At 45.8% G+C, this 10,869-nt stretch overlaps 1 protein-coding gene across 2 annotated transcripts in view; it reads left to right on the forward strand.

Moving 5' to 3' along the window:
* The window catches only part of LOC146171621 (uncharacterized), a 79,750-nt gene extending 73,462 nt beyond the window's left edge, over positions 1 to 6,288 (forward strand). The window contains exon 4 of one of the 2 annotated variants that reach the window (XM_084586402.1): positions 5,789 to 6,288. In XM_084586402.1, coding sequence (XP_084442528.1) covers positions 5,789 to 5,875 — 87 coding nt within the window. In that variant the 3' untranslated portion in view covers positions 5,876 to 6,288. The remainder of the gene's footprint in view (positions 1 to 5,788) is intronic. The other variant, XM_084586401.1, reaches the window with a different exon arrangement.
* Positions 6,289 to 10,869: the final 4,581 nt, after the last annotated feature.

The raw sequence follows: 10,869 nt of genomic DNA on the forward strand, positions 1-10,869 counted from the left end.
AAGAGGGGAAGATACATTGAGGGGGGATGCTTCTTCTTCAATAAACTTCAAGCTTTCGCCATTTTTCGGTTCACAGCACACAAAACAGGCTGAAAAAAAGAATTCACATCCGCACGGGCAGCCCTTCAACATGTTTTTTGTGTGCTTTCTTCAGTCTTGAATCTGTACCAATTTGCGCCGTTTACGGTTCTTTTACTTTTAGCTCATCCTAAAATTTTCCATGGAGTTGGCATTTGGTACAGTTTAGGCATGGCGACTGTTTTCCTTAGAAATGATTCTGTGTTGCGCATTATCAGCACCAGTGGAAGTTGAATTTTGCGGTGCAGGGAGCAGCGCAAACATCTTGCATTTTTACGTAGCGACAAGCCGCCACATTCTGCAACAGTGAATGGCACACCATTCCAAGTACCGGTCATGGATTTGTGTAGTAAAAAATAAAATCAAGGAAGTAGTGCACTAAAACTAAGCACTTCGGCAGATTCTTCATCTTACACTTAGCCCCTCCGCGTAAAATCTCAGTTCTAATGACGGAATGGTGCTGCTGGGACCAGCTTCCTTCCTTGATGAAGGCGTACTGTAAACATACAGAGCAGGCAAACAAGATGAGCTCTGGAATGGTTCAGACTACTAATTTTGAGTGCCGCCCTCATTGGAGAGCCTGACGCATGTGGCTGTGCATCATATCTCTTTCCAATCATATTCGCTCTATGCAACGCATCCATCACCGCTGCCACACTCATGGCAGCTCAAGCGGTGTGCCACCACTGACACCTGCAGAAATTAGTATGGTGTTGCACTCTGTGGTGTAACCTTCACGCTTGGTCATTTATTTCCTTTTCCTGCATATTGTCATGCACGTAGAGAAAATGCTCTCATTTTTCTCTCTAAGAGAAAAAGAGGTTTGAAGCATGTGTTTTCCTTTAGTGCTCTCTTTGGTGCTGAAGGTTAAATGTATACAAAGCAGCAGCAACAACTCAACTAATTTTTTTGAGCGTTCAGGCTTCGAGCATTCAGCAGGTAGCAGCTTCCATTATGACAAAACATTCCGAAGTGCATAGTATCATCAACGCATGCAGTATAGGAAAACCCATAAGCCACCTTCTTGCTTTTTTTTTTATTTTCGTTCCTCAGCTCTATTCTGTTCTGTTACATGTAGCTTAAAAAGGTTTTTTTTTTTTTTCAGTGATGGTTTTCGTGTGTCCTGGTAAATCCGTATTATAAGTACGTTTATGGATATACTGCAGTCGCTTCCAGATATATCAAATAATTCTTCTATCAAATTGCCAGACTATTTCTTGAAAATCGTACGTAAAGTTATAGCAGCGTTGGCATTTATCAAACTTTGATTTAGGGGAACATTCAATATAAAAAATGGCTCAATTATCAAAGGCGCTTCTGAAATGACTATCACGCATGGATGTGAATCTACTGCGCATCGTTGGGCAGCTGCTGGCAGCAGAACTAGCGTATTATTACTACGTGTCAATGTGCATAATTCAATATAGTGTACCAATAACATAATAGGCTTCATATGACCGCTGATAGCTTTGTGAGAAACGCAGCGATTTAATATAAACAGAGTTAGGCCTAGCGGCGCTCAGGGAGTGATATGCTGCTATAATTGACCTATTTCGCATTTTATAGTTTAATTCAACATATCTGGATCGACAGTAATATTGTCACGTAGCGGTGACGAGGTTGGCGACACAAATGAAGGGGTCGATGATTGCACTAAAGAAACTCTTTATTTGGGCTGACTTGCGCCCGCAAAAGAACTAAGCAACTCGGCGGCGGCGATAGAAACAAACGTGCTCGTCGATCGTCGAACAAAGAATGCCCGTCACACTCGGCAACGCTCAATTTAAAGGCTGCACAGAACAATCTAGATAACGTCGCAAGCAGCTACCAGCACGGGCTGGAACATTGTGGAAAGACAAGCGAGTGGCCGGAACCTTCGAGACAGATCTCGGTGCGTCTTGCGCTACAACAAAACTGATAAAGGTGTGACTCGCGACATCGAGCAGTAACAAACAAAGATTACGGAACTGATACGCGGTCCAGAATCAGAGTGATAAGCCTGTATGCCGGCGGCTGTTAAAAAACAACAAATACTGTTTTGAAGGTTTCGCGGCATTACTCCCTCTTAAAAAAACATCGCCTCTATGTTCCAAAACAAAGAAACTTAAACACAAGCACTGCAAAGTTTAAACACCACAAATTCTTTAACGCGCGTAATATGGCTTCAGTCGTACAACATGTACAATTTCTGGGCGTGCGCGTCGCCGTTGTGATGCTGAAGTTCCGTCGAGAATAACTTCATAGTCCAGTGGTCCGACGCGGCGAATGATTTTGTACGGCCCAAAGTATGGACGCAACAACTTTTCACTTAATCCGCGGCGGCGAATTGGTGTGCAAACCCACACTTGGTCTCCTGGATTGTACTCTGCGTGGCGTCGTCGTAAATTGTATCGTCGGCTGTCGGTGCGCTATTGGTCTTTAATACGCAGCCGTGCGAGTCGTCGGGCTTCCTCTGCACGCTGCAGGTAGGCGGCGACGTCGAGGTTGTCCTCGTTTTGTTACGTTCGGCAGCATTGCATCGAGCTTCGTCATGGGCTCCCTGCCGTACACAAGCTTGAACGGGGTCGCTCTGGTCGTCTCCTAGGGCAGTGACTCTGCGGCTGTCGGCATCAACTTCAAGGTCACTTGTTCGCGTCCTCGCATTGCACGTGGGCCTTAGTGTCCGATCTCGGCTCCGTCGTTTCTTCAGGTCATGGCCGGGGCATACCGTTGTTACTTCGCTGGGCGGCGGTGTCTGCTTGCACTCTGGTCGTGTTGTCGTCGGTGTCGTCGTGTGGAGCGGCGATGAAATGGTTGCATCGTCGTTAGTGGTCGTCTGCGGCGGAGGATGTTCGTCTTTTCGCCGTTGAGCAACCTCACCTCCAAAGGTTGCTCTGTTTAGATTCCCCTGCGCGGACTTGGGGACCTTCCGCGCATACTCTCATCATAGGTACGGCCTGGCGACGCAAAGCGGGCCCTGTACGGCGATGGAGATCTGAACCGACGGCTTGGTGGCACAATCTCACCGCTACGCAGATATTTGTCAATTTCTTGTGGTCGTTCACCTGGGCGTGGTCGTGGAGCGTCGGCTGCAAATCCGCGGAGACCGATTCGTCGGTACGGGCAGTGGCGCAGAATGTGGCCGGCCTCACCGCAGTGGAAGCATAATGACCGGTTGTTTGCAGTCCTCCAGGCGTCGCACTTCCTGGGGTTTAGGGGTCGTGTGTAGGCTTGGCGGGCGGGGGCCAAGGGGCGGTTTTCAGGAACAGGGCGGTAACGGCGAGGGCTCGGAAAGTCATCACGTCGGGGCGCAGGGCGACGTAATGCACCAGCGTAGTTCATCGCTGTTGCCTCTTGTGCTGGAACAGCCGCAGCCGTCGTTTCAGGAATGCCCAGCGCCTGCTAGAATTCTTCACGGACGACGTCCGCGAGCGTCGCCCCCTCGGGTTGTTGCGAAGATGGCATCAATCGGCGGAGCTCCTCTCGCACGATCTCCCGGATGAGGTCCCGAAGGTTCTCTCCGCTTGCAGATGCGCTGGGGTAGTGTCTTGGGTAGTCTGGCTGAAGTGGTCGCTCGTTGTGGCGCATCCGGGTGTCCAACGTCTTCTCGATGGCAGATGCTTCCGTTTCAAATTCCGCGACGGTTTTTGGCGGATTTCGGACAAGATTTGCAAAAAGCGATTCTTTAGCGCCTCGCATTAAAAATGTGACTCTCACTTTCGGTTATGTTCGGGTCGGCGCGGCGAAAGAGGCGCTTCATCTCCTCAACGTACGCCAAGACAGGCTCGTTAGGAAGTTGCAGTCTTGACTGAAGGAGGGCCTGGGACCTTTCCTTTCGGGCGATGCTTGAAAAGGCAGTCAAAAACGCTTCCTTGAAAATCTTCCAATCCTTCATAGCTGCCTCATGATTTTCGAACCAAACTCGGGCATGTCCTTGAAGAACAAAGTAGACTTGCCCGAGTTTCGAGGCGTCGTTCCAGCCATTGAATTCTGCAACACGATCGAAAAGGTCCATCCAGTCTTCTGCATCTTCGTCCGGTCGTCCATGGAAGCAGGGGGGCTCACGGGGTTGAACGAAAATAACCGGTGCTGTAGGCTGGACCATTGTCACAGTCGATGTTTTCCGAAATCGAATGGGGTCAGGTAGCAGACCATATTCTGGCTGTAGGTCTTGAAGTCGGCGGCTGGCTCGGTGACCTGTAGGTTGGTCTTCCAGGGCGACAGGAACACGGCTTGGGTCTTCGCTTGAAGGATCAAAGGCTGCACCTCCACCAGATGTCACGTAGTGGCGACAAGGCCGTACACGCCAAAAGAAAACACAGGCGTGATGGTACTGAAATAACTCTTTATTTGGGCTGACTTGCGCCCGCAAAAGAACTAAGCAACTCGGCGGCGGCGATAGAAACAAACGTGCTCGTCGATCGTCGAACAAAGAATGCCCGTCACACTCGGCAACGCTCAATTTAAAGGCTGCACAGAACAATCTAGATAACGTCGCAAGCAGCTACCAGCACGGGCTGGAACATTGTGGAAAGACAAGCGAGTGGCCGGAACCTTCGAGACAGATCTCGGTGCGTCTTGCGCTACAACAAAACTGATAAAGGTGTGACTAGCGACATCGAGCAGTAACAAACAAAGATTACGGAACTGATACGCGGTCCAGAATCAGAGTGATAAGCCTGTATGCCGGCGGCTGTTAAAAAACAATACTGTTTTGAAGGGAGTGATATGCTGCTATAATTGACCTATTTCGCATTTTATAGTTTAATTCAACATATCTGGATCGACAGTAATATTATGCAAATAAGGAAGTTATGCCTATGTCAAGCCTAAGTTAGGTGCGCTTAAGGCAGTGTTCTGCTGCAGTTGAAGTGATACTTTAGGCGACATTCTGCCAAATGGGATTACGAAGTTGTCTTGTACAAAACATAATGACAACAGACAAGGAGCGCTAACTTAGAAACAGTTGATAAAAAAAAAACAAGAACTTTAAGATGGATCTTTTTAGTGCTGTAGGATAATTAAGGGAACATATTCAATATTAGTGTATAGCAAGACAAAAACAAATACTATAAAACAAATATTATTGGTTTCAAACTCGCTTAAAACAATTTCATTAAAAATTGTTCGCAATTGAAATAGACTTACACGAATATTTTATTACAGACTACAATTTCCACCTTTGAAATCGAGTATTGCAAGTGTCGCGGGTGCAACATTATGGGCATATGAAAGGCGACAGCTGTCAGGTGACTCCGCAGGACACTGCTTTGTTCACGGGTTGTGTTCCGTCATGAGACCACAATACATGGCTGGAGAGATTGGAATCGAAGGCACCGATGCCCTTGCAGCGCGAGTAAGGCCACTGAGGCATGTTTATACGGTTTGGCCCAAGCGGGTTTTTTGTATGCATGTACGATTGCCTTCCTATAATGTGGTACCTTACTACTGTATGCTAATGAGAATGTGTGAGATATTAGAGACAAAAATTAATGAAGTAGTAATTAGAAAAGCTGCGTATAAAAACGTGCATCTATAAGGTGAACTGAAGATGGAAGCCATTAATACCACCACCTTCATAAGCTTAAAGACACAGCTTAACTGCCCGTAATTTTACTTAGTGTCATAACGACAGGCGAGATGATGCGGGTGAAATTAGGAGTTGTATTCACCTTTCAAAGCTTGTCGACTGCAGCGTTTTAGAAGTTGCTTCTGATTTGGTTGGTTGCAGGAGCTGGAAACGGCAGTCGAGGACTTGCACCGCGAGTTGATTGACAACCAGGAGAGCTGCATTGATGCCTGGAAAAAGCTTCTCTAAACGTCTAGCTGAAGAACAGCGAGGAATCAGCTGATTCTGTTTCAGATATCTAAGAATACACTGTTGCTTTGAGTTCGGCTATATGTTTTTCCTGTTAACTTTGAAACTGAAAATACGCGTGGTTTTACTTTTTGTGATTTAGCTGCTTGCCTTGTAATTAACACCGAGTTGGCATTGAGTGGTCGGTTTTATTTATTATGCTGCTTGGTTATTGCGGGACTACAGCGTTTCGATTTAATGTCATTTTCGTGTAATTTTAGAAGTGTTGCCATACTTGCAGGAATAGGTCAAACGATAAAACAAATTATGCTATCGTCAAAACGATAAGCCACTTCCTCTTGAGTTCGTGTTGGGCTAGAATACGGATCCTGCGGAGTGCTTCTCGCACCTAAGACGCTTAATCCTTCGTGCTTACGTTTTACACATAAAGGCTTATTTAATTGCTTTCTTAGGTGGTGTAGAAATAAAATGGGTGCATCTCCTGCAAGAGGAGAGTGGTTCAAATCTTGGTGCCCACCGGATTGAAAAAGCCATGTCCCAATTGAATTGCGTAAAGAGGTACGTGGTGCGACCAGATGCATGTCAAGACCTCCAGAAATGCTCTCCCTCATGTGAACAAAATCTGGTCATTCTGGTGCACTAATGGGAAACAACCTGCTATTAATGCAAACTAAAACTCCTGTTTAAGTCCACAACGATTGTGGACCAAATAACCAAGCGGCGGCCAGACATGAGAGGGAGTGGAGGAGGCTGAGAATCCTTTCTTCCAATAGCCGACCGATGGAAACTGGGCCTGGCAACATTTAGCGTTGAGCCCTAGCCAGCGGGGTTATTTTAACAGGGCTGTTGGAGAAAATAGCGGGCATTAACTGGCGTATCAGAGTTTAATGAGGCCAGAAGACAAATGAGGCATATACTATAAAGGGCAGGTATGTATTGTGTTATCAATTTTTAGGGGAAACAAAAAAGAAATATGAATAGGGCTTTTTGTCGGTACGCATACATCTGGTAACATATATGAGCTCTATAGCCTTAATGAGTGGATGGGAGGCAACCTAATTAAGTTTAATAAGCAGTTTAAAGTGCAGTGTTTGCAGGTCTATATGCCTATATATGGTCATGATGACCGAGCCGTCAAAATGCTTCTATGAAGCTATAGAATCGGCAATTGGGAATGTAAGAGCAAAAATGCAGTGTGTATTAACTAGTGAGTGGGTTCTATGCCATATTAGGTATAGCAGGACAGTTATTAGTTTATATCGCACAATGCAATAACGAGCGAATCATGAATACTTCCTTCAGTTAAAGGAAGAATCGAAGGTGGACGCAGCAAACTCCTAACGTAAAGATTATAATAAAATAAATTGCTACTGTGTCCTCACCCTTCCATTGCGCAGGTTGTATACAAGTAACCGGAAAGGTGTGATTTAGTAACCACATGACGATAAGGTCTCAAATCAATCTAAATTTGAAGAGGGAACGGAAAATCATGTAAGAAAGAACTCTGTCAACGAATTAGCGGGAAGAGGGAAGGTAGACTACTTCAGAATCTCGCTACACGACAGACGTTGAGCTTACACAACGTTTGGGGGCGCCAAATCTCCAACTTAGACTCTTAATACTTACGCAATATTAAAATTGAAACAGAAATAAGCAAGCAGACAGGACCTCCTAGTACAATTCGCAGCTTGCTTAGAGGAGACATTGACACTTGCATGGGAGCATTAATGGAAATCGGTCAAAAGAGAATACTTCGAAAATCTGCGTTTCGCTTTTAACATTGCCTTGCAAGCGAACTTAGACGACGAGCTGCAAAGGATGACTAATGACCTTGGCAGGGAAAGCGGAAAGGTCAGCCTGAAAGTATAATGTGCACGCGGTTAAGGTAATGTTAAACAGCCTCAGAAAGGACGTGTTGTTTTCTACTAAATCGCGAAGGTCTGGGAGTGGTAGACAAATGTGTGTGAAGCTAGAAACCGCAAATACGTGCCTTAAAGGGTAAATAACAAGGAGAATAAAGTTGGGCTCGAGAGCATTTGGCAACTGCACTCAGATTATGAATACCAGTTTGCGGAAGCTTATAACAATTGCATATTAGTGGCAGTCACCTCAGGGCCAGCATCGTGTAGGGTAAGAATGGAACTTGAAAATGGTATGTCTAACGTGAAGAGATAGAGCGTGCAGAGTGGGTCGGAGAAATAACTCGAGGTAATGCCAATCCAGCAGAAATTAAGATATGGGCATGGGCAGTACCCCTAGTAGTAAAAGAGGACAACCGATGGTCTAAAAGGATGACAACTTGGAATCCAAGGTAAGGAAAGCGAAAGAGGGATGACAGAAAATTATTTGACAGAAAGGGGTTAATGAGTTCCTATTGTTCTAGTGAATGCAGCTAGCTCACTACGTAATTTTGGAGGGATATTTGAAATGCCTTCGACCTGCAGCGGTTGTACACAGGTTGCTAGGGATTAATTATTCAATTAGTTAATTTTCTAAGTTGTAAATATTAGGTTAAGATAATAAATATAATTTGCAAATTTGGACGGCCACTTGAGAAGCCCGTTCTATTATTTACGGTAAAAAAGACCTTCCTTGTATATTTTTATCTCAGCTCGAAAGAATGCCCAGGAAATAAAGCAATCGTGTTCATAACTGCAAGCATGTAGAAACCGACGCCGCCAGCATCGCACATGTGTTCACTACTGACCCTAGACGTCATGCTTTGGCTTTCGGGGCACGCACTGAACGACCTAAGCCAGTTAGACGGCATAGCAACTTAAATTTATGAGCCTTTAGAAACTTCAATGTAGGTACATTATATATTCATCATTTCTCTTAGGTAGTTCCTGATATGGTCTTTTGTTTCTCGAAACAACTTGAATTTACCAGCATTACCGATACAGATCCGAACAGAACATGCAATCTATGGAAGAAACCCGGGCAACGGTTAATGTGTAGTGAGTTAGTATTCCGTCGGCCAACCCACTCCGCTCTCTGGCTGCAGCCACGAAGAAGAACCGTTGTCACGGCTACCAAGTCAGGCGACCACTGCGCCGGCTGTGTGCGGATCCCCGCTGTGGCCAGAGTTTTCGCTCACTTGGCTGCTCTGTTTCCTTTATCTTTGTCATATGCCTTCTTTTCTGAGCGCTCACAAGGGGCGGCTGCTTCAAAATCGCGCCTCAGGTTTATGGCGCTGGCCGCTGAACGCCAGGCTGTGCGCGGTCAGAGAGAAGAAGAAAGTGCGGAGCTCAAAAAAAGGAGGAGAAACAAAAGCCGCGCAGTGACAGCGTCCGCTGTCGTTCTCATAATTTAGGCACAACCAGGTGCATTTCTAGAGAGTATTTTATTGCTCAGCACAACGATCCTCTTGAACGACCGGCATAAAGAGCAGCGAATGCCATTTTTTATCAACTCCTGCAACGATCCATACATTTGCCTGTGATCGCAGAATCGATTCTGTTGCTTTCGATGCAGTCACGAATCAAGATGCACGCAATGTGAGTGGAAATGCGTCAAAGAACGCCTTGCGTTCGAAGGTGTCTCCTATGCACCTGGAATCCATACCTTATTTTCGTGCGCCACCGTACGTGCTGGCTCAGTGGCTGGTAATATAGAGCTTATTAGGAAGACCACGGTGACTGCGTTTTGAGCGAGGTCGATCGCATTGCGCTCGTGAACCTTGCGATATCAGCTAGCTAAGGAATCTCCTGGGGCAACTTGTAAGGCAAAAGGAAATGAAACAATGATGACATTGAAGCGAGAGTAGCGGGAGCGTGCCAGCGCGCAATGCACATTCAAATGCGTCTCTTCGATGACCTTGTAGACCGAAAGAGTGGCATTAGCGGCAAGTTTATTGCTTCTGGCCCCTCCCTCCCTGCAAATTTCACGAGGGGATGCTCAAAGCATTAAAGGACGAAGCAGCTCGTTCGCTCCAAAATGCCGTTGCCATAACAGACAAAAATTATCGGGAAAATACGCGCGGAAAATATTATCGAAACTGTGGCGCAACCGTTCCTTGTTCAATGCTAAGAGTGTCGTCATGCCATTCCGTTTGACCATCTTCTACTCTCGTCCTGTGCGTATCTGCCCTCTGAAGGGTGACCCACTCTAGTTTTGTCACGTTCATGCAAGCTCTGTGTTAGGATGTGAGGCTGATAATAAGGGGGGCATCTGTGTTCGTTGTAACGGGCGCACTGAATATTTCGTGAAGAATTTTACGAGAATGGTATACAGCGCATTGCGTCGAGAAGCTGTCCCTATCGTCCCCTGCTTTGGCTCGGGTGTTGTAAGGAGTTGCCAGAAATGTTTTATATGTGGCCTGTAGTTATCGATAAGTGCCAGCTAATAGATACGAAGTGCAATGAGTGATTGGTGGTTAATAATAAGGCCAGTTGCTGGCTTGATTATTAATTACTGAAGTGTATTTAAAAACTATTTATGGAGCAAATTTATTAAAAATATATTGAAACTAATGATACAAAAACAAACAGAAATAAATAAAAAAGTAAAGGAAAGAAAAAAAATCGAAGAAATACGACAAAATGCAAATAATTACAAATAGAAAAATACGACGCGTTAAAGGTCCACAGAAAGGGGTCACAAAGGAGGATAAACAACGCCATAACACTGTTAGTTATTGAACCACCCATCATTCTCCCGCAAAAATTTTCGATCTAGCTTGTGCAACGCCAGAGATATCGGCGATTAAAAATGACCCTTCCAATTTTCCCTCTCAACTCGTACGCCGAAGGGAGCCATAAAAAAAAAATAAAGAATACAACCAAGTTCAAAGCTCCGCGCAGACATACGTCACTTCGACGAACTTCCGGTTGCCGTGCGCTCGCTCGTTGGCGTACTCGCGTCAATCCGTCCTCGCTCGCACACGCCCGAGCGCCCGAGTTCGCCAGTTCGCGCAGCGACGGTTAGTGTAACCGCGAACCCGTGGTTACCCTATGTTACACGGCGGACCAAACCATGGTTAAACCACTAACCGC

The sequence above is a fragment of the Amblyomma maculatum genome, unplaced genomic scaffold (genome assembly GCF_055883805.1).
Source record: "Amblyomma maculatum isolate TAMU_Amacu unplaced genomic scaffold, ASM5588380v1 scaffold_19, whole genome shotgun sequence".
NCBI lineage: Eukaryota > Metazoa > Arthropoda > Arachnida > Ixodida > Ixodidae > Amblyomma > Amblyomma maculatum.